Raw genomic sequence first — 27156 nt, forward strand, 5'->3', positions numbered from 1 at the left:
TCAATGGATGAATGGATAAACAAAATGCAGTATATTCATACAGTGGAATATATTATTCAGCCATAAAAAGGAATGAAGTACTGAAACATGCTATGACATAGATGAACCATGAAAACATGCTGAGTGACAGAGCCAGACACAAATGACCACATATTATATAATTCCATTTAAATGAAATGTCCAGAACAGGCAATTCCAAACAGAAGGTGTGTTAGTGGTTTCCAGGCACTGGAGGATGGGGAATTTGGGACTGACTGCTATTAAGTGCAGGGGTTCTTAGGGGGTAATAGAAATGTTCTGGAATTAGATAGTGGTAGTGGTTGTAGAACTCCATGAAAATACTACATGCTTTAGTATAAACCCCTGAATTGTACACATTTAAATGACAAATTTTGTTATAGAAATTGTATGTCAATAAAAAAATTTAAAAAGAGAATGGGAGGAGAGAGTTAAGACGTAAACAATACTTTTAAGGAGCTTTGCTGTAAGAAAATAGAGAAATGACAGTTATCTAGAAGGGGAGTGGGTCTTGTCTTTTTTTTTTTTAAGATGTAAGGTGTGTGTGTGTGTGTGGTGTTTCATTAAAAAGGGAAAAATTTCTTATACAGATGGCCTTGGATAGGAACACTGACCGTTTGCCCAATGTAAGAAGAGGAAAGGTAGATTGCACTGCATATGGATGAGTGTGGTCATAGTGTAGTTATGTGTAGATATGTACTGTATATGGATGAGTGTTGATGAATGCAGGCATAGATGTCTGTAGTTGTGAGGGATTTGGAGGAGTTTATGGGTTTACTTCTGACTGCTTCTAATTTCTCAGTGAAACAGGAGGCAAGAAGCAAGATCATCAGTTGAAAGCAAAGATGGGCAAGGAGGTGTTAGAGATTTGAAGAGAGAGAAGAAAGTGTGAAGGGGTCTACTGGATGTGAGATGTTGAGTAGACAGGCAGTTATAAGAGAGTCCCTGTTTCCTCACATCCTGACCCATACTCTCGGATAGCAAGACTTTTGAATTGACTCAGGTTGTGAATTTAAATGAGCTAATACACATAAAGGATTTTGAATACCACTTGGCACAGAGCAGGTGCTCAGTAATTCTCACTGTTTGCTAAGATGATAGGTGAAACGTATCTCATTAAATTTTTAATTTGGATATTTCTTATGAATTAGGTTGAACATATTTTTATATTTTTCAGTGCCACATTTTTTTGGTAAACTTATTACATCCTTTGACTATTTTAAAAAATTGGATAGGGACACCTGGGTGGCTCAGTCAGTTATGTGTCTGACTCTTGATTTCAGCTCAGGTCATGATTCCAGGGTCCTGTGATTAAGCCCTGCATCAGGCTCTGTGCTCAGTGGGGAGTCTGCTTCTCTCCCTTTCTCTCTCCCTCTCTCAAATCAATAAATCAATAACTCAATCTTCAAAAACAAAAGATTCTCTTCTTCTCCCTCTGCCCCTCCGAGTCCTGCTCTCTCTCTCTCAAAAAAAAAACTAGTCCTTTGTATATTGATTGATTTTTATTATTATTATTACTTTTTAAAAAAAATTATTTGTCAGAGGGAGAGCACAAGCTGGAGGGGTGGCAGGCAGAGGAAGAAACATACTTCCCACTGAGCAGGGAAGCCTGATGTGGGGCTTGATCCCAGGACTCTGGGATCATGACCTGAGCCGAAGGCAGTTGCCTAACCCACTGAGCCACTCAGGTGTCCCTACTTTTTTTTTTAATAAAGATTTTATTTATTTATTTGAGAGAGAGAGAGCGCACAGGGGGAGAGTGAGAGGGAGAAGCAGACTCTCCACTAAGCAGAGAGCGTGATGTGGAGTTCCATCCCAGGACCCCAAGATCATGACCTGAGCCAAAGGCAGACGCTTAACTGACTGAGCCACCCAGAAGCCCCTATTTTTATTATTACTTTTTAAAGATTTATTTATTTGAGAGAGGGAGAGAGAGAGAGAGAGAGAGCGAGTGGGCAGAAGTGCAGGGGAGAGAGAGAATCTCAAGCAGACTCCCTGCTGAGTGCAGAGCCCAATGCAGGGCTCCATCTCATGACCCATGAGATCATGACCTGAGCTGAAATCATGAGTCCAATGCTTAACCAATTGGGCCACCCAGGTGGCCCTGTTTATTGATTTAAAGAGACTTTATATGTAAAGGAAATTCATTTTGTATAATGAATTGTGATTTTTTTCCTTTTTGTATTTAACTTAGTGTTATTTTATGCAGTAATGTAGCTTAAAGTTTTCAGTCTTTTATTTTTTATTTTTTGTTTTTAATTTTAATTCCAACATAATTAACATACAATCTTTTATTTTTTTTAAAGATTTATTTGTTTAGTTTAGAGAGGGGGGAGGGGCAAGGAAGAGGGGGAGAGAATCCAAGCTGATTCCATGCTGAGCTCGAGCCTGACTCGAGGCTCAGTCTCATGACCCTGAGACCATGACCTGAGCCAAAACCAAGAGTTAGATGTTCAAACAACTGAGCAACCCAGGTGCCCCTTTTTGTTTTTTGATGTTTTATTGTTTTGTTTTTATTGAAGAATAAGTGACATACAGTACTGTATTAGTTTCAGGCATACAACATAATGATTCAATATTTTTATATATTGTGAAATGGTCATCACATTAATTCTAGTTACTATCTGTCACCATACAAATTTGTGACAATATTATTGACTATATTCCCTATACTGTACATTACTTCCGCATGTCTTATTTCTTTGATACCTGTACCTGTTAATCCCCTCCACCTATTTCATCCATTCCTCTATGCTTCTGGCACCCATCAGTTTGATTTATGTATTTATGAGTCTCTTTCTGTTTTGTTCATTCTTTGCTTTGTGTTTTAGGTCCCACATAAAGGTGAGGTTATATGATATTTGTCTTTCTCTGTTTGACTAATTTCACTAAGCATAAAACCTTCTAGGTCTATTCATGTTGTTGCAAATGGCAAGATTTCATTCTTTCTTATGTCTAAGTAATATTCCAGTGTGCATGTGTGTACATTTTCTTTATCCATTCACTTATTTATGGACATTTAGTTTGCTTCCATATTTTAGTTATTGTAAATAATGCTGCAATGGACATAGGAGTGCATGTGTCTTTTCCAATTAATGCCTTCATTTCTTAGGATAAATACTTAGAAGTGGAATTGCTGGATTGTATGGTAGTTCTATTTTTAATGTTTTGAGGAACCTTCATACTGTTTTCCATAGTTGCTTCACCAACTCATATTCCCACCAATAGTGCACAAGTGCTCCCTTTTCTCTACATCCTTATCAATACTTGTTATTTCTTATCTTTTTTTTTTAGGGGTGGGGAGGGAGAGAGAGAATCCCAAGCAGGCTCCATGCCCAGTGTGGAGCCAACTCAGGGCTCAGTCTCACAACCCTGAGATCATGACCTGAGCTGAAATCAGGTGTGGGACGCTTAACTGACTGAGCCACCCAGGCACCCCTATTTCTTGTCTTTTTTATTTATTTGTAAAGATTTTATTTATTTGAGAGAGAAAGAGAGAGTATGAGTTGGGGGGAGGGGTGGAGGGAGAGGGAAGAGCAGACTCCCAGCTGAGCAGGGAGCCCATCTGAGCTGAAGACAGATGCTTAACCAATGGAGTCACCCAGGCACCCCTATTTCTTGTTGTTTTAAAAATCTCCTGGTAAGAATGCAGTCATTCTCACCAAACCTCATTTTGCTGAATTGTCTGTAAATATAGCTTATTCATTAATTTTAATTCCACTATTGTTAATATACAGTGTTATATTAGTTTCAGGTGGACAATATAGTGATTCAACAATTCTGTACATTATAGTATTCTCTTCATCCCTTTCATCTATTTCTCCCATCCCTCCACCCACCACCCCTCAGAAAACCATCAGTTTGTTCTCTTTAAAGAGTCTGTTTCCTAGTTGTTTTTTTTCCTTTGTTGGCTTGTTTTGTGTCTTAAATTCCACACATGAATAAAATCATACAGTATTTGTCTTTCTCTGACTTATTTCACTTAGCATTATACTCTTTAGCTCCATCCATATTGTTGCCAATGGCAAGATTTCATTCTTTTTTATGACTGAATAATATTCCATTGTAGATATACACCAACTCTTTACTCATTCATCTATCAATAGATACTTGTGCTGTTCCCATAATTTGGCTATTGGAAATAATGCTGCTATAAACTTTAGGAATGCATGTATTTTTTTGAGTTAGTGTTTTCATATTCCTTGGGTAAATACCCAGTAGTGGAATTACTGGATCATATGGTAATTCTATTTTTAATTTTTTAAGGAATCTTCATACTGTTTTTCACAGTGGCCACACCAGTTTGCATTCCCATCAACAGTGCACAAGGGTTCCTTTTTCTCCAGATCCTCACCAAAACTTGTTGTCTCTTGTGTGTTTTTTTATTATCATTTTTTAAAAGTTTTTATTCCAACTTCAGTTAACATACAGTATAACATTAGTTTCAGGTGTAGTGTTTTGATTTTAGCATTCTGATAGGTGTGAGGTGATATCTCATTGTGGTTTTGATTTGCATTTTCCTGATGATGAGTTTTGTCGAGCGCTTTTTCATGTGTCTGTCGACCATCTGGATGGCTTCTTTGGAGAAATGTCTGTTCAGGTCTTCTGCCCATTTTTAAATTGGATTATTTGTTTTTTTGTGTGTCTTGAGTTGTGTGAGTTCTTAAATATTTTGGATACTAACCCTTTGATATGTCATTTGCAAATATCTTCTCCCGTTCAGAAGGTTCCCTTTTAGTTTTTTTATTGTTTTCTTTGCTGTGCAGAAGCTTTTTATTTTGATGTAGTCCCAATAGTTTATTTTGCTTTTGTTTCCCTTGCTTCAAGAGACATATCTTGACATATCTGCCAAAGCAGATGTCAGAGACATTACTGCCTATTTTCTCTTCTAGGATTTTGTATGTTTTCAGGTCTCTTAGGTCCTTAATCCATTTTGAGTTTATTTTGGGGTATGGTGTAAGAAAGTGGTCCAGTTTCATTCCTTTGCATGTGGCTGTCCAGTTTTCCTAACGCCATTTGTTGAAGAGACCGTCTTTTCCTCATTGCAGATTCTTGCCTCCTTTGTTGAAGATTAATTGACCATATAATTGTGGGTTTATTTCTGGGCTCTCTGTTCTGTTCTATTGATCTATGTGTCTACTTTTGTGCCAGTACAATACTGTTTTATTTAGCTTTGTAGTACATCTTGAAATCTGGGATTGCAATACCTCTAGTTTTGTTCTTTTTCAAGATTTCTTTGGCTATTTGGGGTCTTTTGTGGTTCCATTCAAATTTTAGGATTATTTGTTCTAGTTCTATGAAAAATGCTGTTGGTATTTTGGTAGGGGTTGCATTAAATCTGTAGATAGCTTTGGATAGTATAGACATCTGAACAATATTTGTTCTTCCAATCCATGAGCACAGAATCTTTCCACTTGTGTCATCTTCAATTTCTTTCATCTGTGTTTTATCGTTTTCAAAGTACAGGTCTTTCACTTCTTTGATTAAGTTAATGCTAGGTATTTTATTATTTTTGGTGCAATTGTAAATGGGACCATTTTCTTAATTTCTCTGTTACTTCATTATTAGTGTATAGAAATGCAATGGATTTGATTTTGTATCCTGCAACCTCGCTGAATCCATTTACCGTTTCTAGTAGTTTTTTGGTGGAGTTTTTAGGGTGTTCTATCATGTTATCTGCAAATCATGAAAGTTTTACTTCTTCCTTACCAGTTTGGATGCTGTTTATTTCTTTTTCTTGTCTGATTGCTTTGGCTAGGACTTCCAGTACTACACTGAATAAAAATGGTGAGAATAGACATCCTTGTCTTTTTCCTGATCTTAGGAGAAAACTCTTCAGTTTTTCCCCATTGGGTATGATGTTAGCTGTGGGTTTTTCATATATGACCTTTATTATGTTGACGTATGTTCTATCTAAATGTACTTTGTTGAGGGTTATCATAAATGGTATTTCTTATCCTTTTGATGATAGCCATTCTTGGGTGAGATGTGATATTTCATTGTGGTTTTGATTTCCATTTCCCTGATGGTTAGTGATGTTGATCTTTTCATGTGCCTTATGATTTCTTAAAATTTTTTATGCTGTGACCTTATTAAAAATATAACTTTGGGGGTGCCTTGCTGGCTCATTCAGTGGAGCATGTGACTTAGGATTGTGGGTTGAAGTCCCACATTGGGAATTAGAGATTACCTAAAAAGAAAAATCTTAAAAAAATACAATTAAAAAAGATAAATACAATCCTATATTTTCATGTAGTATTAAAATTTTTATATTAATAGATTTTTAAAAGAAGTTTTAGATTTACAGAAAAATTGAGCAGATAGTACAAAACAGTTTTGCCTCCCACCACCTCGTTTCTCTTATCATTAACAGCTTACATTAGTTACATTTGTTACAGTGAATGAACCAATACTGATACATAATTGTTAACTAAAATCTGCATTTTACATTAAGGTTAATTCTTGGTGTTACACAATTCTACGGATTTTGACAAATGTATAATGTCATGTGTTTACCATTAACATAATTAATATGTTAATTGCCATTATCATATAGAATATTTTCACTGCCTTAAAATTCCTGTGCTTCACCTATTTATTATCCATATCCTCTACTTCCTGCTCCAATCCCTGGTAAACAACTGATTTTTAAATTTTGTTTCTGTAGTTTCGTCTTTTCCAGAATGCTATATAGTTGAATTCATACAGCTTTTCAAGACTGCTTTTTTACTTAGCAATATGCTTTTAGGGTTTCTCCATGTCTTTTTTGTGGCTGTATAGCTCATTTTTCTTTCCTTGCTGAATAATCCACTGTATGAATGTACCACAGTTTATTCAACTTGAAGGACAACTTGGCTGCTTCTAGTTTTTGACAAATATGAATAAGCTGCTACAAACACTTGTATGCAGGTTTTTGTGTGAACCTAAGTTTTCAGTTTATTTGGGTAAATATCTCTGAGTGTGACTGTTGGAGGACATGGGAAGACTGTTGACCTTTGTAAGAAACTACCTAACCTCCAAAGTGACTGTATCAGGTTGCATTTTTATCAGAATAAGTGAAAGTTCCTCTCATTCTACATTATTTACCGGCATTTGATAATTGTCAGGTTTGGGGGCTTTAGCCATTCTAAAGCTGTGTAGTGATATCTCATTGTTATTTTAATTTGCAATTCCCTAATGATATATGCTGTTGAGCATCCTTTCATATTTTTTTCTTTGCCATCTGTAGGTCTTTTTCAGTGAGCAGTATGTTCAGATCTTTTGCTCAGTTTTGATTGGGTTTGTTTTTTTTTTATCATTGAGTTTTAAGAGTTATTTGTGTATTTTGGATACAAGTCCTTTATCAGATACATGTCTTGGATAGGAGAAAAAATATTTTCTCCCATTTGTTGTGTTTAAATGGTTAAGATTTTCATGCTTAAATTTTTGTTCCATCTGGAGTTTATTTTGGTAAAGGGAATTTCCAGATGGTACCAGTTGCTCCAAGACTATATTCTGATTAATCCATCTTCGTTTTCACTGATTTAAATGCTACCTTTTTCATATATAAAATACCCATTTATTTTTGGGTCTGTTTTAGGACTGCTAGTCTTCCAAGTGTTTTGTTCATTTGACAGCACCTCAGGTTTAAAGGTTCCCCCTTTCAATATATTTGAGTATATGATGCTAGTACATCAATACCACTCTCTACTTTTCAGAATTTTCCTCAAGACACTATCTGTCCCTTTCTTCCCACCTGTCAAGTTCATATTTATCTTCCAAGATCCACCTTTAAGAAGCTCTACTCCCTGCTATCTCTGTACCTCTTCTGTCCTTACACTTTTTTTCTTTTTTACACTATTCATGCTTTATTGGGATTTATGTTTTCCTTTCTGTCCTCTCTAGTAGAGTGTGAGTTCTATGAGGGTAGAGGAAATGTAACCCTGTGTAATTTACTTAAAAAACAAAACCCGAAACAGGGTGCCTCATTTTCCTCATTTGTAGTATACTATAACTTATAAAAACTATGTTTAGGTTGTTATGAAGATTAAATGAGTTAATATTCATATCTGGATCAGTACCTGGCATATAGTAAACATGTAACAAATAATTGGATACTATAAATTATTAGTATTATTAATTCTGAATTTTCTGTGCCTAGCATACTGTCAGATAGATACTAAGTTCTCAAGAAATGTTGACTCAACAAATGAATGAATGCATAAATACGTGAATAAGTGATAAACCTTTAAGATATGTTATTTCCCTGTTTTAATAAGTTCTAATATCCATTTTTATGGGTTGGATAGCTTTGTCTCAAAACAAACTCATTTGTACACTGCTGGACAAAACTAGTTGTCAAATGTTTTGTCAAAATCTAATCTTATGGGAAGCGAAATCAGTTCAATAGCATTTATTGAATACCTACTGGAAGATCTACTTGAGGGAACTGCAAAATTATTTCTCAAAAGGCAAACACATCAGTCTTTGGGAAGGAGAAATTTTTGTCATACAGTTCAAATATTGCTGTCTTCAAAAGAAACAAATTCCCCTTTGATTTTCAGCACTGCCCTCAGTGGGGAAATTTAATTCTTACTTACTTTAAAAATAATGTATTTACATGGTTGGGAAAAAAGTATAAAAGGTGACAGTAAAGAATATCCCTCCTATACCAACCTGCATTCTCCCAGTTCTCAAACTTCCTGTGGACAACTACAGTCTTCTTATGTCCTTCCAAAGATTTCTTTTTTAAGGCATAAACAAATATTTAATTTTCCCATCCCCTATTTTCCACTAGTGGTAACATACTATAAGCACTGTTCTACATCTTGAGGTTTTTAAAATAATATACATTAGAAATATTTTCATATCAGTAGGTAAACAGCTTCATTTTTTTTTAATAGCTTGTAGTAGTATTCCATTATGGATGTACCACAATTTATTTAACCAATTCCATGCTTACAGACTCTTGATTCCAATCTCTTGTTACTAAATATACTGTGACAAGAAATAACTTTATAGATATGTTGCTGTACTTAAGTTCAAGTATATCTTAAGATAAATTCCTGGAATTGGAACTGCTGGGTCAATGGGTACATGCATTTGAAATCTTAACAGCTACTGATTGCCTTCTATACCAATTTATACCCTAACCAAAATATATGAAAATGGCCCATTTATCATCCTGGATGTTATGCTATTAAGTCACTTAGGACCGCTTATCCTGTGAATCAAGTATATTAAGGTTAGGTTTCCTTGTGGTAGGGGTGGGGTGGCGTGTTAGAGATTATTAGGAGGGGTCACAAAGAGGGGAGCTGGTTACATTGCCAACTTACCGTCTCAGTTGTAAATCCACCCTTCTTTGCCCAACTTTGTGACTTTGAACTGGATTCTGTAAACATTTTTCCTTTGGAACAGTAGGCTTTTTCAACAGAAGGCACAGGAGTGACACCACAAGGCAATTAGGTCAGGAAGACACCTTCCTTCCAGATTCCAGCCTCCATTATGACCTTTTAAGCATTGGAGCTCAGCAGCCTGGACACGTCCAGTTGCATCCTCAGGCCTCTCTCCCCACCTGCTCTGCTTCTACACACCAGCTCCATTTTGCCCTCTGGCAAATTCCTCTACCGCCCCTTGACAGAACTGCTGTGGGAGCTGCACCCTTTTCAAAAGTGTCTGAATCTCAGCCTTTTAGGGAAAGAGACCTCCAAGTCCTAGTTCCCTTAATGTCTACCCTAGAAGGAGTAGCTGCTTTTCTGCCCCTGCTACTTTTCTTCAAAGTCTTTTATCATTTCTTCCTACCAGCTAACAATTTGTGTTCCTTGTTCAAATAGCTGATTTGTATCTCCTGAATGGACCCTGACTGATAACGCGTGATCATTTTGCAAAAATTCACTGACTTATACTTAAAAATTCTTTTGATGTCTTATTTTTGCTGTACAATTATCTGAATTGATAAATACACTGATAAATGTGTATTATCAAAAGATCATGAACGACCTCTTAGTTCCTGTTATAGATTGTTTCTTGCCGATTTTAAACTGGAGAGTCCATATTCAAGCAGAGCACATCTTCTATGGGTTCAAAGTATTCCAGTTTAATCTTTAAGTGTACTTTTAAGGATAAATATTTCAAAGCAGGCTTATTCCGCATTGTACCCCAGGACTTGGCAGTGTCTGGCTCATACAGGTGCTCAGCGAACACCTGGTAAAGTATAGTATATATTGCTGACATATACTAATCTTAGCACGTGGTTATCAGTAAGTGGCTTAAATTTGCACAGGTTGACCAGAATGATAATATCTATCCTCTGTTGCATGTCCAAAGCTTCTACAGCCATTCAGCTGCAAATGCTTTCTTTCTTCCCTTTGCTCAGAATCTTTGGTCCAGGAAGGCAGTTAAGACATTTTATCGCTCTACCATTTCTCATGGGTGTATGGGGTGGCAGGTAGCAAAAAGGCAACCCTGAGATCCCAGGGGACCAAAAGAAGGCTATGGGCAAACAAACGTTTACTTAAATTGGCACAGATTTAGTTTTCCCGTATATCAAATTATCGTAGAATGTTTCCTTACTTAATTCTAATAACTGGGGAGATAGGTTTTATAATCTTCATTTCATTGATGAACTAAGGGTCTGAGAGATAAAGTAACTTGCCCTACAAATAATTACCAGAATATGCATCCAGGACTGTCTGACTCTATGCCACTTCTCCTCTGCTAGTCTCTCAGATGGGGGTAATAAACTAGAAAAAATATAATCCCCATGGATGGAAGGGTCTTTATTTGATGTACTCATTCTAGAAGATTCTCATCTTCAGAAACTTAAATCCTTAGTATCTCAGTGGAAGTAACTTTTTTTTTTTTATGTGTTCCTAACCCACCTGAATATACCCTGTAGCATGAGACCACCCACAGATCTTGTGTGTGGTTATTCATCTAGTCATAGTCAGTCCAAGTGGCTGGTATACATTTTAAATCTTAAAATGGTATACATTTTAAAAATCAGAATGTAGTTGGAATTTAGGCCAATCTGCTTGTATTATTGAGAGAGTTTCTCTTTAGTTTTTTTTTAAATTTCAGATTTTTTACTAAAAGAAAAATCTCACTAATAGCTCAATAATTAGGATTTAAAAAAACAAATTATGTTCTGGAAGTTGTTCAACAGACAAAGTACACCTAGAGAACATAAAAATTCTTTATTTAACCTAATCCAGCCAGTATTGAGATAGTCTGCTATATTAAAAACAAGACGTTTAAAAAAATTACAGCACAGTTAGCAAGGCAGTGACTAATGAAGTCACTAAGTTTAATTTTATATTCTTCACAGTCATTTGATAATCATGTAATGATGAACATTTTCAGCCACTTTGGAGATAAGTTAACTTCTGCAAAGGAGAGAATTTTACTAGTTGTCACTGAATTTTATAAAAGAGATTTAAAACATTAAAGTTCATAGAAATAACACAGTAAAGCAATGTGAAAATAAACTGGAAAACACAAGATGTACCCACCCATCCCAAAAGTCTACAACATCCCTTTAATCTGTCCCCTAACACCATTCTCTTACTTCTTCGTTCCCCTTTCCTGGAGCACGAACAGACTATTTAACAATTAAGAAACAGCTACTGCTCTATAGGGGCTGTCTTGAGCCTAAAGTGCCTCTGTTCGTTTAATTTCTCAGTTAATCCTAGAAACAGTCTTCCGAGACACAAGTATTACTTGCATTTCAGAGATGATGAAAACCGTAGCTGAAAGAAAGCCCCTCGGCCAGGTCACATATCCAGTTATTAAAAGCAGAATCAGGATTGGAAGCAGTCCGTCAACTTTAGTCAGCCCATTCTCTTTTGTTGTTCATGGTGGTACAGGCCACCCTTCTGAAGACTGGTACACAGTACTTTCTAAGATTTTTTTATATTTAAAAGTGTTCAATTCTAGGGCTAGAGGGACAATCTGGTTCCCAGGTACTTGCAATTCCCTCCCCCACAGCCCTAGAAACCCCTCCCTGCTGCCCCCAAAGAATTAAAGTTGTTTTCCTGGCCCTCATGAGCCCTGATGCCAATAGATGCAAGCAGCTACTCCCCCCATCTTGGGCATCAAAGTAGTAACTGGGGAATGGTGTGCTTGTATCATTTTATTAACGGTTGCCTAAAAGCTGTTCTATATAACAAAATTATGCAGGAAATATCTACTAGGTCTTTTTATATTGAAAATTAAAGAAGAGCCAATATATTTTATAATTACAGCTATATAATCTAAGTTATTTTTATATATAATCATAGATTTTATATTTCCCCTTCAGAACTGTAGCAGTGTTCTTAATAAGGCTGTCAAATATTCCCTTCCTCCCAAAATAATTACAACTCTGAATGTTCAACAGCCATTCACATAAATGTTATAACAATTAAGACATTCATACTATAGAAAGGTACCAGTCTTAAATTACTAAAGTTAACATACATTATTGCAATCTAACATAGCTCAATCTATATTTGCTACACTCCTAAAGAGAAGTGACCACTTATCAGTAAGGGAATCGTTAATTAGTGTCATGCATTAGATACTGTGAACAAGAAAATAAATAGGGTTTTTGGAACTATCTTTTAAAAATTTAATTTTAATTAATGAAAATAACTGTGAGACCATTTGGATTGCTGAACAACATTAAAAGGGCCACTACTGAAAATGGCTTAAAATAAATAATTGCTTTTTAAAAATGAACATAAAACTAGTTAAACAGTGATTAAGGTGCTAGCCTCATCAATATGACAAGCAGTTAAAAATCTAAAAACATTAGTATTGGTTTTAATAATAGATTGACTTAAGCCAAAAACCTCAATATTTACTCAAGACTTCTTGTTTTCATAATTATCTCTTCACTGACTGGTATAAAAACAAAGAGCTCAAGGCCTCACCTTGGTTTACTCACTGCTGGTTTTCTATCTGTTGAAACTAGACGGTAAACTGCATAAAAGCAGGAACCAAGTCTGTCGTGTTCACCACTGTATCCCACAGCACTTTGTATAATGCCTGGGCAAATAGGAGGTGATCAACAAATTCCTGAATAACTGAATCAATGAAAGAGAAGAGTAAAATAACTTTATTGATTTTTTTTTTTTTTTTTGCAAATCGTTCTCTGTGCTCAAACTACTAGAAACTGGCAGCTCTAATTTCTAGAAATATGGATTTAAAAACCTTACTCCAGTGATTGAAGGTCCTGATGATATTCTCTCTCTCTCTCTCTCTCACACACACACACACACACACACACACAGTAATTATGACTGCATGAGTCAAAATTACATTATGAACTATGAGATGTCAATATTATATAAATAAAATTTAATAGTGAAAAAGTGATTTGGAAGCCCTGTGAATTTTTACCCTACACATTTTGGAGGACGTCACATGGGTTAAGAAAAACACAACAAAATCGCATTTGTTCAGATAATCATTTGAATGTTTACATACATTTTTGGTTTGTTATTTTTTATAACTAATTTACATTTCCTTATATTAACATATACTCCTGTTTAGCATGTAATCAAATTATGCCAGTGAGAAAAATCCTCATAGTACCTTCATTGAGTTGCTGATTCTAAGAAAACACTGAACATGAACATGTACAAAAGAGGCATTTGAATAAAACAGCATGTGCATTTTTAAATATTTGCACAGTTTGATCTTTACATTTCTATCTGGAGAAAATATGAACAAAACCCAGGTTTACCATGCTAAGATAATGGTTCAGATGACTGCCATAAAAGAAGTACATACAAAACAATGAAAACAAATCACAACCTTAGGTTCCGTGATTACTGAGAGGATTTCCCCTGCCCTAAGTGCTTTATTATATTTCTTAAAAATATGAGCAGCAGCTTATCATAAGTCTCCACTACTGTGCATTAATAATGGAATCAGAACAACACAACAGACTCATAAGGATGAGAAGACTGCAGAACAACTAGAAGTCACAGTTTTATGCTTCTTCTTGCTCTGGATAATTTAGAATTTTGCGGTGTGCCTGACGTAAATATTGCTGTTGTTTGAAGTAAACCTTGAATGCTCCTTTTATGGCAACAAAAGCAATTCCACCCTAAAATAAAAAAGAAAATTAGCTTTTTATAATGCAGATTTAGAGAACATAATAATAAAAATAATCTTACTTAGATCAAAAAAGACACAGCCATTGCTGCTAATTCAGATGAATGCAAAAGAAACAGTTTTTTTCCTACTATGGGGTGCGATAGGAGGAGACACTATAACAGAGACACCTTCCTTGTTCTCCTATTGAGTAATCTCTCCACTTAGCTCTACGTCCATTCTGGTATAACAGGGAGAAGGCGTGGGCACACGTGCAGGCTGTCATCAGAGAGGGGAAGTGAGAATAATAATGACATCAACACAAGGGTTGACTGTGTGAAAGCACTTCAAATTAATTATCTCATTTAATCCTCCCAGTAATCCTGATATAGCTACCAATATGATCTTTATTTTATAGGCACAGAGAATTCAAGAAGTTTGATTTAGGTTTTTCAGCAAAGCAGTATCTGTGATAGGATATGAATCAGGCAGTCTGACCCTAGAGCAGAAGCTCTTCATCATAATCATGTTGGCAAGAGGGATGGGTGTGATAATAATGCCTATTCTAGGAGAGAAATCACCCACAGCATTGTTCTGGAAGGCCAGAAGTAATGTAATGGATCCTCCCCTCTTTCTTGCTATTGGGTAACAAGTGGGGATCAAATAGAACCTTAAGGCACAGGAGCCACAGAATGAATATTTATATAGTCCCACTGGGTTTTTTTTTTTTTTAATATACAGTTCATTCTCTTTTGCATGGTCACTTAAAAAAAAAACAATATTAAAACCATCTTACCAAGATTGTCCTTTGTAAATTAGAGTTAACACTACTGAACATCAGTTTACCAACTATTGTTGCAATAGTAGGAAAGACAAGGGCTCCACACAAAATTCGGGTGGCAGAGACGTGATCTGCTAAAGGATTAGCCTCAGCTGGAATTCGAGGAACAGGACAACCAATGCCTAGAGAAAGAAAATGCAGGGTATTAGTGCTAATACATCAGAATACCTAAGATATCTATGCATACTAAGATTCTTCCACAAAATTAATTTGGTGCACTCATTCTAGCCACAATTCAGGGCCTTACCTGGAAATATACTGTTCAAAATTTGTAGTTTATTCGAGTATTTGCGCCATAGTCTAAGCACGTAGTCTTCCCAGCGTATCATCTTGCCTAATATCAGCATGACAGGAATAGTAGGAAGTCCAATTAAAAGGAATAAAGGATCAGCTCTCTCCATAACATCCAGACCTTCTTTATGGCCTACAACCTGTGAAACAGACAGCATTCGCTAGAATCATTTTTTTATCTAATGAAGGGTTGCATGCTTGAATTGAATTCATTTTAGAGGAAATGCTAAATTTCGAAAGAATACAGAAAAAAAAGTTTTAAAAATAAGCTGGAAAGCTATCAGTCCTGATTTATTTGTAAGTGTCTCTCATTCAGGGGAAGAAAAGCTCCTAAGCTATTTCATATTATATTGGAATAAAATTTAAAAAATGGTTGACCCACAGTGATTATAATTCAATAGAGGGGAGAGGACTTCTGGTTCTTTAATTCCTCTGATTGGATTAGACTGGACTACAATTTTAAGTCCTATCTGTGCTTCAGCACAGCATCTCTCTTCCTGCTCGTCTAGTAGGGTAAGCACAGGCAGCCAAGGAGTGGCACCAGCCTTCAGGAGATGGCCTGAAAGCTCACTTCTCTTTGGTTCTTTCTCCATACTCAGTGACGTCTGGGATAGAGTGGTTTTTCTGGCTGGCTAAATGCCTGTTCTACAGACCTAACTCGGCCAAAATGCAATTCCAAGGTCTACTGCAGTAGTTTTTGCTATAGGATCCAGTCATTTTTCCAGTCCAGGAACCCTAGCATATCCTATCTATGGGGTAATGAAGCTAAAACAATCCTTCCCTTCTTATCTGGGTCTTAGGGCTATTTCGCAATTGCATTAGATCCCAGAGGGCAAGAAGGACATGATTAATTCTTATTTGTGAATCTTCATACTTCCCCTCCCAAGAAAATCCTTTTTACTCGATCAATCTTGGCCTTATACTTCTCTCAAGATCTCCATTTTATTGGTGAGCTTCTTACTTTTAATTGGAGATTTTCCCTGAAAATTCTCTTTCAAAGGTCTCAAATGATCTTCCCTTTAGCCAAAGTCTCAATTGCTTCCAAATTAAACCTATTTCTCTGAGTGATTATTCTTGGCAGTTATGACAGGAGAAGGAGACTATTTCTGAATCTTAGTCTTATACCCCACCCAGGTATTACACAGTGAGGACAGCTTGCTAGGAGGATACTACCATAAAGACTTCATATAGTTTTTCTGATCACACTTGACGAGTAAACCAGAAGAAAGGATTGGGAAGAACCTTGTCTCTATCTTTGATAGGGAGGAGGTGAAAGGAAGGAAGGGCAGGCAAGGAGGAAAGGGAGGAAGAAAGAAGGTAGGGAAAACTAAAAGCTGCCAGGGACACTGAGGAAAACAAGTTCATGAAAAAGTAAAAAACTTTTTTTTTTTTTTTAATGAGTTGCTCTTTATGTCAACATCATAGCAGCTTTTTTTTTTTTTTTTTTTTTAGGTGGACTACTGTAAAGAGATGTGAAATAACATAAAGCTGAGAATGGTCACAGCAAACCGAAATTCTAGACAACACACTCAATCCAGGTAAAAATACTTTATAAGTATGTGGGGAGAGCCAAAATGGATGCTTTTATTTATTTATTTATTTTTTAAAGATTTTATTTATTTATTTGACAGAGATAGAGACAGCCAGCGAGAGAGGGAACACAAGCAGGGGGAGTGGGAGAGGAAGAAGCAGGCCCACAGCAGAGGAGCCTGATGTGGGGCTCGATCCCATAACGCCAGGATCACGCCCTGAGCCGAAGGCAGACGCCCAACCACTATGCCACCCAGGCGCCCCAAAATGGATGCTTTTAAAATCTGAGCTAGGGATACACAGTCCAGGCTTGTACTTCATTAATTTACCTAAATACAATGTAATATTAAAGGGCAGGAGGCTAACCTCTTCCAAGTGGTCAAAAACCATGGTATAGGTACCTGATATTCTTCTGTGTCTCCACGGAGAAATCTGACACACTGTATGTAAAGGATGATTGATCTGAGTTGCCCTAAAGTGAAATAGTCCGGTTCACAGTTGACCCTTGAACGCCACGGGTTTGAACTGTACTGGTCCACTTATATATATACTGATAGATACTGTACAGTACTGTTATTTTCTCTTCCTTAAGATTTCCTTAATAACATCTGCTTTTCTCTAGCTTGCTTTACTGTAAGAATATAGCATACAATACATATACAAAAATGTGTGTTAGTTGACTTTATGTTATTAGTAAGGCTTCAGGACACAGTAGGCTGTTAGTAGTTAAGTTTCTGGAGAGTCAAAAGTTATCCATGGATTCTCTACTGCATGAGGGGGGTTATCAGTGCTCCTAACCCCCATGCTGTCCAAGGGTCCACTGTATTTCATAAACCCTAATCCCATATCAGTGGCGACAGTGGATTAGCCCAGAGATTGTGTCTTTACCTATGCCTTTTCAGGACCTTCTATTTTTATATCATTTTATTATTTTCAATATAATGATCATTTACAAAGTTACAACTAAATGTGATTTAAATATTCTCAAAGTAGAAAATAAATTCAGAAATTTCAAAAATTCCTGTTGGGTTACACTATTCTTTTTAGAATTTGGGGTTCAGAAATATAAAGCAAGAGTGAATATTCAAGTAGAGACTATAGTAAGGGTAAGTTTATTCCTCATGGGTAGCAGTAAAAACCTTACAACCTGGTGTCTAAGAATGAGGAAACAAAAAAGGAAATAAATAGGACAAACAGTAAGAAAAAGACCCACTGTCCCACTTGTTATATCTAAAGTGGAGAGAGATGCTTTGTACTCAAGCTGGGCTCACTATGTATGCATTCAACTGAATACTGATTATGTGCCAGACACAGGCATAGGTGTTGGGGATAAAACAGTAAACTAAATAGATATCTTTTGGAGGTGAGAGACAATCAAATCAAACAAGCATGCAAATATAAATGCTGCAAAGGAAACAGAATAGTAAACAATTATAGTTTACCACCTGCTACTATAGTCAGACTCAAGGGCAGAAAATGAAAGCTGAATTAAGCAATGGGGGCTGATTTAGCTTTGGTCAATACAAATCCAGTGAATTGTGTATGATCATGTACATTCTGGTTTTATGCCCCAAGATTTAAAAAGATTATTTTTAAGACTTCAATTTTGGGGTGAGATTCAGGAACTATAGATTGTCTTCTCTAAGAATTTGTTATCTGTGTATAAAATAAAGGCCTAGGAATTGTAGGTGTAGAGGAGGATTTGTTTTTCTGCTTAAGAGCTGAAAGCTAGATCTTCATACCCAGGAGTTCTGAAAGGCTGAGAGTTTTAACTAAGGCCTGATCTTATAAAGCACTTCCTTTTAGGAACCTACTTTTAAATGAGATAATGAAACAGTGGTGAACTAATAGGTTTTCTTAGTCAGAATTAAAGATAATTAAGGATAGTTATAAGAGTTAAGAATGGTCAATGCTTATGGGGGTTATCTTTACACTAGAGGCAAAAGTGGAACTAGGCTGGACATTAAGGTCCTGTTGTTCCAGGGTAAAATGTTCCCACTGCCTTTGGAACCAGGTTTCACCTAAGGAGCCCCAGATTAGGGACAGGGGTAGGGGGTCCTAATGCTTCTTTCTTGCTGTGTGGTAATGGACATGTAAACTCGCCAAATCTGTAAACTAGGAATAATTGATAGTATCTAGATCACAAGACTGTTACAAGGATTAAATATATCAGTGCTAGAAAGGTGTTTAGCCCAGTGCTGGGAAAAAAAGTTACCCATTATGTTGTCTTTTCAATAAAAATGTAAGCAGAAGGTCTCATTCAAATTCCTCACAACTAACAGGGATTGAACCTAAAAGTGGTTCATGGGAAAGTAAGTGGGAAAAGAACAGTAGTCTGGGGGCGTCTGGGTGGCTCAGTGGGTTAAGTGTCTGACTCTTGATTTCAGCTCAGGTCATGATCTCACGGTCGAGGGAGTGAGCCCCGTGCTGGGTTCTGTGTTCAATGTGAGAGTCTGTGTGAGATTTTCTCTCTCCCTCTAAAATAAATAAATATATAAAATCTTAACCAAAAAACAAAACAAAACAGAACAAAAACGAGTGGTCTGATTTCTTAATCTGATTCATTGAAAACCTCAGACTAGTCAGAGAACAAAAGAAAAGAACACTCAAGGGTTAAAAAAGAAACCCCTAAATACTGCTGATGGTGTAGTGGGGCACATTTTCTATCACATAGGCTCAGATAGGTAAAAAAATCTTCCCAATACTCTTAAATCATACAATATCTACCTACTGTCACAGGTAATCTCTTTCATTCTAGGCTTAAAAAAAAAAATCTTTTCAAGTGAGATAGTACATGTGAAGATTATTTCTAAATTGCAACAAACAATATATATGTATCATCATAATTTTAGGTCTTCTTCTTTACTGTCACCATTAACCAACATGTTCATTTTTGTCTCCTTGCTTGTATCATTTCTTCCCCTCTCCCAATCCAAATTATTGCCTTCAAGGGTCAGCTCAAGATTTACTTTTTTTGTAATTTCAAATGATCTTTCATTTTACTGAATTAAAATATTGTTTATGTAGTCTTCTGTACTCTTCATATTTGTTTATATAATGTAATAACTGTTCTCCAGTTATTCACTTATATACATCTTGTCTTAGACTATATTTCTTGGGGCTGGGGATCAGGGCTTTCAATTTGTCTTGTATTTTACATAGACCTTAGCTCGGTGTTAACTTTTCAAATGAATCATACCAATATGGATTCAAAGTGCCAAAATCCAGCTTGAAGCCCTGTTTAGGGGATACAAACTATATTCCTTAATTGGCTCTTGTTAATTATCAAATTTCTTTTACGACTGAGCGAGCCTAAAATCTTTCCTCAAAAAGAGCCATCCTACTTCTTATGGTCAATTAGGTCAAAAAGAGCCATCCTACTTCTTATGGTCAATTAGGTATTAAGGGAAATCACTCAGAGGGCCTTAGTTTCCTCATCTGCAAAAAATACATGTCTATAAAATGAGTTTGTGCATTAAATAATGTATATATCTGCTCTAAGTTTTTGTGTCTTTGTCAGTCCTACTGAATCATTCTAAACCTCCCTGAACTAATGATGTACTCATTACTGGAGTTTTAACAAATTATTGCAGAGAATATAGTCAGTCAAACAAACCTGCTACTACCTGATAGAACCAGTCATATAAAAAAAGCCCCAATGTTTATGAAAGCCTTTTAAGTGTTATTCTCTGTGTATATTCTATATTAGGAATATATAAGTGTAAGACAGTCTCTACTTTCAAGGAAACTACCTTCTCATAGGAAAAGCAAGGCCTGAATATAGGAAAAGTTAAGTAACAGGTAATCTATATAAGAAATACCACTTGGTCAGCACAAGATTAGCTGCCATTTGAGGACTGAAAATGTCATGAATGCAGAGGGAAAAGAAATAACAGTGGGCAGGAGTTGCCATGTAGGTTTAGGGGGGAAAAGCAGCTGAACTAAGCCTGGAAGGAGAGTTTAGATTTGGATGAGTAGACAGAGGAATGGAAGGACAGGTATGAGGCAGGGAGGGTGACAAAAGCCAAAGGACAGAGGTAAAAAAACTAAACTGCATAAGGATGGGTTGGAGGTTCTCCTCCAATAGGCCTCGAAGTAGAATGAAGTGAGACTGTGATGCACCCTGTGTAACAAATCAGGTTAAGTAAATGGAATCTTTTTTTTTTAAGTTAGTGGTTCTTAATCTTTACCCATTACACTCATGACAAATGATGCAATTCATTCTACTGACTATATCCAGATTTTGGGGGTGTCATCAACACTTCATGAAGAAGCCTTGCAATATCTGTCCCACCATGACTATTAATGAAGCAACCAGAAACGCCATTCACTATGGATCCAGCATAGATAGGTTATGTGCAATTTCTAGAATATTATATAGTGTTTTAACTATTACTGAGTTATTTATGAAACACTTACCCAATCTAAGTGGTGCACTGGTAAAGCACTACTGAAGGCAGAGGAGATGGTGAGCTTGGAGTAGATGTTGAAGGTATTATTTTAGGAAGACTGATTTAGAAGAATGGACTGAGAGAAGAGAATGAAATTAAGAGAAACCAATCAAGAGCCTCCTTTAGCCCTCTGGTATAATGGGGAGTGACAAGGTCAGGGGGTTAAGACTGTGGAAAAGAAGCTACAGATATAAGACATATAAAAATGAAAATTGCTTGGACTTGGGTCAGTGGACTGATATAGATGTATGAAGTAAGAAGAGCTAAAGGTAATCCTAAGAATGTATGATACAGACTGAGTAGATGCGAAAATAATAGTAGTGATCAAAGGTATAGAAAAATTATAACGGGGAATAAATTTAGGTTTCAAATTGAGGAAAAGACTAGTCTGATTTCAATAATATTGACTGTGAAATCACAAGAGGTCATTTAAGGAGAAGGGACAAACTGTGACTGTAGGACTGGATTTGAGGCTAGATTAGGGTAAAGGCATAGATCTAAGCACAAAAAGCACAGAGATGATAGCTGGAAATCTTTAGAGAAGAAGTATAAAGAGAGGAGTCAAGGGTCTAGGACTAAATCTTGAAATTTAAGTCTGATAATCTTCACCAACAGTTAGCAACTAATTGTCTAATCAAACAGACTGGTTAGTAAATTGTTCTAATTCCACACATAGAATGCTATGGAGAGTTCTGCATACTTATATGAAAAGATCTCCAAGGTTCGCTGTTTGTGGGGGAAAAAAAAAAGCGGGGTTATGCTTCCTTTAAGGGGAAAAAAAGTATGTGTGTGTGTGTGTGTGTGTGTGTGTGTGTGTGAGAACAAATTTATTTTTTTCTTGCACATGCACAAAGAAGACGGCTTTTCACTAGATAGTTTCTTACGTATTTCTTATTTTTAAGCCATGAGAAGGTTATTACTTGTTCGAAATAATAGTAATAATTTTTAAAACTCTCCTAACAGAAATATATTTAATAGATTTTCACATAAAAAATATTATCATTGAACAGAGTAAAATAGTGAACCTGCATCACTGTCACTGCTCCATAAGTCACAGCTGTCCAATAGATAGAGCCAACCATTATTCCCGCTGCAGCAAATGGACAAGCTTTTGAGATCAGTCTATCCGCAAGATCCAAGACGTAAACAACTGGACCTGTAATAAAAAAAGAAAGTAACGTTTCAACACAAGACAGATTTTTTAAAAATGACTTATTCAATATTTTCCATTGATCTAAATATTTTTATGAAGTTGGATATTCTGGTGCTTTAGAGATAACTATTATAAATGTGATGGGAACCTAGATTTGAATAAATTTAGAATTTCTCAGTTGTTTGCATGAATAGCTAAGTTTTACTTCCTAAATTCTAGGAAATAGCATCTTCAAATTTTTACCTTCATCAGTAAACCTAAGATTAAAGGCTCAAACACAGCTGCTTCTTATGAAGAAAATAGATTCTCTCAATTCTTTTATTCACACTGGTTACTGCAGAACAAAATGGCCATTTCGGCTTGCTCTTCCCAAACAGTTCTTGCCCACATTTAGATTCTCTAGTACTTGGTAAAAATATCACTTCTTTGACTTCACTCATTACTTCCGTGGTGCAGTATGTGAAGGTAACCAAGACTATTTTCTTGTAGTTATACAAAGTCAATCTATCTTACTTTGATTTTCAATATGGAATAGTTGAGTATTATTCTCTAACAAACTTTTTCTTTTTTTTCAAGTTTGTATGTAAATTCCAGTTAGCTAACATATTATTAATTTCAGGAGTAGAATTTGGTGGTTCTAACAAACTTCTTCTAATGATCACAATGCCAGTTTTTATGGCATTTCAACAGCTGTATGTGCCAATTATATTTCCATTATTGTATACTTACTGTGAAATCTGGCTACCACCTTTCTATGGAAGGTATTTAGAATAGCTATATTTGGAGGTTTTCTAGTTGCTTAAGTCCAATATAATTTAGCTTCGGAATTTTTCAGAATAGTGGAAGGGTCTCAGGCCTGAATTAGAGCAAGTCCTAAAGAACTGAGTATCTAAGTTTAGTCACAGAAATATGATTTACTAATCACCATATTTGTTGAATACCCTCTATATACAAACTATCACTTGAGACATTTTCTTGGAAATGTATAAGAATTATTACCTACCTTCTGGGGGGTTACAATCTATAGGAGGATGCTGTATATAAAAAATTTATTTTTATTGCACAAAGAAATTAACATAGCAATATGATAAAATAATTAAAACACGTAAGAACAAGCACCCATCTATGGAGCCCCTGGTCGCTGGAGCCAGTAATATCACTAGTCACTGTATAAAGAAAGACCACACTGTGAAGTAGAAAGAACATTAGGAGGGACATCAAAGGACCTATGGTTTCAATTTAGCGTATTTACTATGTTCTCTAATAATAGTTAGCACTTCTTGAGTGTCTATAGGATACTAGGCACTGTGCCATAGGCATTACATGTTTCATTATTCAATCTCATAATGTAGGGTTTAATCCTTAAAATATACAAATTTGCTAGGTTAAGTTTAAAACTCCCTCAGAGGGTACAATAAAAGTCATTTTAGTGAGTGACCAAAGATCCCTCAAATGCTGGTACTAAAAGTAAAAAACCATAGGTATATATGAAACCTCCACACTTCAACTTTCATATTCTCTACTGATAATTCTTTAATCAGAAAATTGAAGCCACAAGTCCAAACTCTCCATGGCACATGTACCCACCTACCAACAGCACACCTATCTGAAGTTAATCCCTCCACTGACACACCAGATCCCATTCCCTTGCCAACTCAAAGCCACAGCTCCAGCAACTGTCTCCCACAACATTTCCTCTCTACTTTTTATTGGATTATTTCCATCAGACATGTCATTATTTCTTCTATCTTAAAAAACTCAAATTCTTCTCTTGATCCGTCTTCCCTCACTGCTCCACCTTTGCTTCCTTTCCAACAAAATTCCTCAAAAGATTTCCTGTTTTCACTCTCTCCTTCAATTCTCTCCACCAAAACTGCTCATAACGGTCACTAACAACCTAAGATTAGTTACGTTCAATGTTGTAATCTCAGCCTTCCTCCTATTTGGCCTAGCAGCAACATCTGACACAGATGTTCTCTTCCTCTTCCCAGTATGTGGTTCTTCATTATATTTCTAGGACATCACCATTTCTTGGTTTTCTTTCCATCACCAGTCATTAACTTCTCAGTCTTTCTTGGTTCCTTCTCTTCTTGACTTCAGTGAGACTCACGCTGCCAACTTCTACCTCATGATACTCCCTATTTAATTATTCTGCACTATTTTTTTTCCCAAAGCACTTATCACCTAACATACTCTAATTTAATCATTCTGTTTCCACCTAAAAGAATATGGGTTGGGAAACTACGGGCCATGGACCAAATCCAGCCGGCCGCTTGCTTTTGTAAAGAAAGTTTTATATGGAACATGGCCACACACAAAGCCTAAAATATTTACTCTCTGGTTTTTAACAGAAAAAGTCTGCTGACTTTTGAACTAGAACATAAGCTCTAAAGGGAAAAATAATGTTTTTGCTTTGCTTATTGATGAATCCGAAGTTCCTATGACTCTCAAATATTTGTTGAATTCTCTATTGAGGTACTTATTTAAAACTATGATATGAAAATCTCTAGGTCTTTCTTTTTCACTATTCTGTACCAAGTCTAAGTTAACTGCAGGACTATTTTCCACCCAGTCAGAATAAAAATTGGTAAGGAAATAAGGTATTTTACATGCTTCCAATGTACCTTCTTCCTCTCTCCTTTCAAGAGGGTACTTGGAACTATCTACTGATGGAGTGAAACAATACAATTCCTAAAAAAAACCATCACTACCACTTTTACCTATCATGAACATGGGCAGTCTAGAGATGTTTGAATTGTTTTTCCTTTAAAGATCTCAGATGGTTCTAATATAACAAGCTCAATTTCCTTTTTCTTCCTGAGTCAATGGGTGTGAATTCTTTCTGTGCAAGCAAAAACAAAAAATCTGTACACTTTTGGAAATTTTCTACTCATTCCTTGAATCACATACAAAAGATGTGCTAGAGTAAACGAAGACATTGGCTGTATTTTATAGTCCCTATTTCCAGTTTTTCTGAAATAATTTTGTCTAGACTTCTGTCTTTATTTTGCCTAAACCTCTCTTCAGGCTCTTCAGATAGACTAGTTCAAGAATAGTTTAATATTTAAAAGACAAATGTTTAGTAGTGAACATACCATGAGAATAAACTGCCACCCAGGGGAGGTGTTTAAGATTATCTAGGCAAGCTATTTAGTGAGTAAAAACAATTACTGAATTTCTCTGGATGGCAGTCCCTAAATCATACTCTTCCTATTAGGAAGCTTACCATGTGCTACTATCCCATGACTTGGGGTCAAAAGAAAAATAGCAAGTTACTAGATTCTTCTTACTGTTGTACTACAGCACAAAGAGTTATGGAAAGCAAGGAAAGACAAGACTAGCCCTATAAAACCTCAATTCTAGCGAGGAGGAAGAAGTATGAATAAGTGCACATCACACAAGTCAAATACCTAAGGGCATAAAAAGGCTTCAATATTTTAAAAAGGCATTATTGAATTTTTAATGTCTCAGTGGGCTTCACCACTTACGTTTTCAATGTACTGTATTTACACAATGGATGGCAACTGAAGAAGCTCTGTATAAATGTAAGTTTTGAAAACCCAATAATTTAAAGGGCACTAGGGAAGCTTGCAATTAAAAGAAAATCTATTGTGAATTCTTTTGTATAATAAAGAAGATTTTGTAAAGAAAATACACCCTAATACTCTGGGTAAATTCAAATTTTCACATTTCAGAGGTGAATGACATCAAACAGTGAGCTGAAACTATTGGGGAAACTCCTAAGTCTGTATCTACTGAAAAAGAAGTAATCAGTTTTATCTGGCAGACATGCGAAAGTAGATTTGCTGCAGCTGTGATTTAAATTCAAATTTATGTATGCATGGTGTTAAAGGCACATCTTGGAAGATAAGAAATTAATGACTGAAGGGCAGGTAATATTTAGGGCTCAACATCTATGGGCACTGCTTACAGTAACAACCAGAATTTCTACGACCTTTCTCTGGCATAGAAAGGTATCCTTAAAACAAAACAAAACAAAACAAAACAAAACAAAACAAAACAAAACAAAACAAAACAACCTCTCACCAGTTCTTGAGAAATAATTTCCATATGTTGTCAGAGTGCTAAAGTTTCTAACACAGAACACAATTTAATGAACAAAAATAGGTGCTTCACAAGACAACCTTGTGTAAGTTCCTGAGATGGTAACAGCCCCAGTGAAGTTTTCTGTTAAGTGGCCAATGGTTTATAAAAGAGTTTTAATAAGCAGAACAGACTGTTTTCAAAAGCTATGCAAGTTTCCAGGTTTTGTGGTTTGCTTTTTGCTCTGCATTGAACTAGTTTTGATCTAGACCCAACTTTAATGACAATCTGCTAAGCCAAAATGTCAACCCCACTTTCAGATTCGGAACCATGCAGAATTACAGATTTTGGATGTCATGAAGAGTCCAACAATACAGTTCTGAACTTCTCTGTTTGCTCCAAGTCTTCTTTTTATTGTATTCTATTTCTGGAATGTCCTGTCCCTACTTTAAGTCTGTCTGTATGTAAACCCAAATTCCCAATGAAAACTAATCTAACCTGATAGAGGTTGACTAATTGCTCTACCCGCCCCTGCTCATGTCCCAAGAGGCTTCCTTTAATACTATTCCACAAAATGCACTTACCCCTTTGCTTGTGCATAATGTTAGTACTTTATGTTCTTGTTCAATGTTTGTTCAGTTGTCTCAATATCCTTATGTCTGTCCATGTCAGCATCATCTTAGATTGAAAATTCCCAGGGGGCAGGGGCCAAGTCTGTTTAACTCGTTTTGTACAGTGCCTAGGATAGAACCATGTACAGATAGGTGCTT

General features: G+C 36.1%; 1 protein-coding gene across 1 annotated transcript in view; it reads right to left on the reverse strand.

The window, feature by feature from the left end:
* Positions 1 to 11177: 11177 nt before the first annotated feature.
* Positions 11178 to 27156, reverse strand: part of MARCHF5 (membrane associated ring-CH-type finger 5) — a 51040-nt gene continuing 35061 nt past the window's right edge. Inside the window, exons 3-6 of the mRNA XM_026481654.4 lie at positions 22215 to 22345; positions 15165 to 15348; positions 14873 to 15039; positions 11178 to 14089 (exon numbers count right to left, since the gene is read on the reverse strand). Of these exons, the coding sequence (XP_026337439.1) occupies positions 13973 to 14089; positions 14873 to 15039; positions 15165 to 15348; positions 22215 to 22345 (599 nt within the window). The 3' untranslated portion in view covers positions 11178 to 13972. The remainder of the gene's footprint in view (positions 14090 to 14872; positions 15040 to 15164; positions 15349 to 22214; positions 22346 to 27156) is intronic.

Source organism: Ursus arctos, unplaced genomic scaffold (assembly GCF_023065955.2).
Source record: "Ursus arctos isolate Adak ecotype North America unplaced genomic scaffold, UrsArc2.0 scaffold_7, whole genome shotgun sequence".
In the NCBI taxonomy this organism is placed as follows: domain Eukaryota; kingdom Metazoa; phylum Chordata; class Mammalia; order Carnivora; family Ursidae; genus Ursus; species Ursus arctos.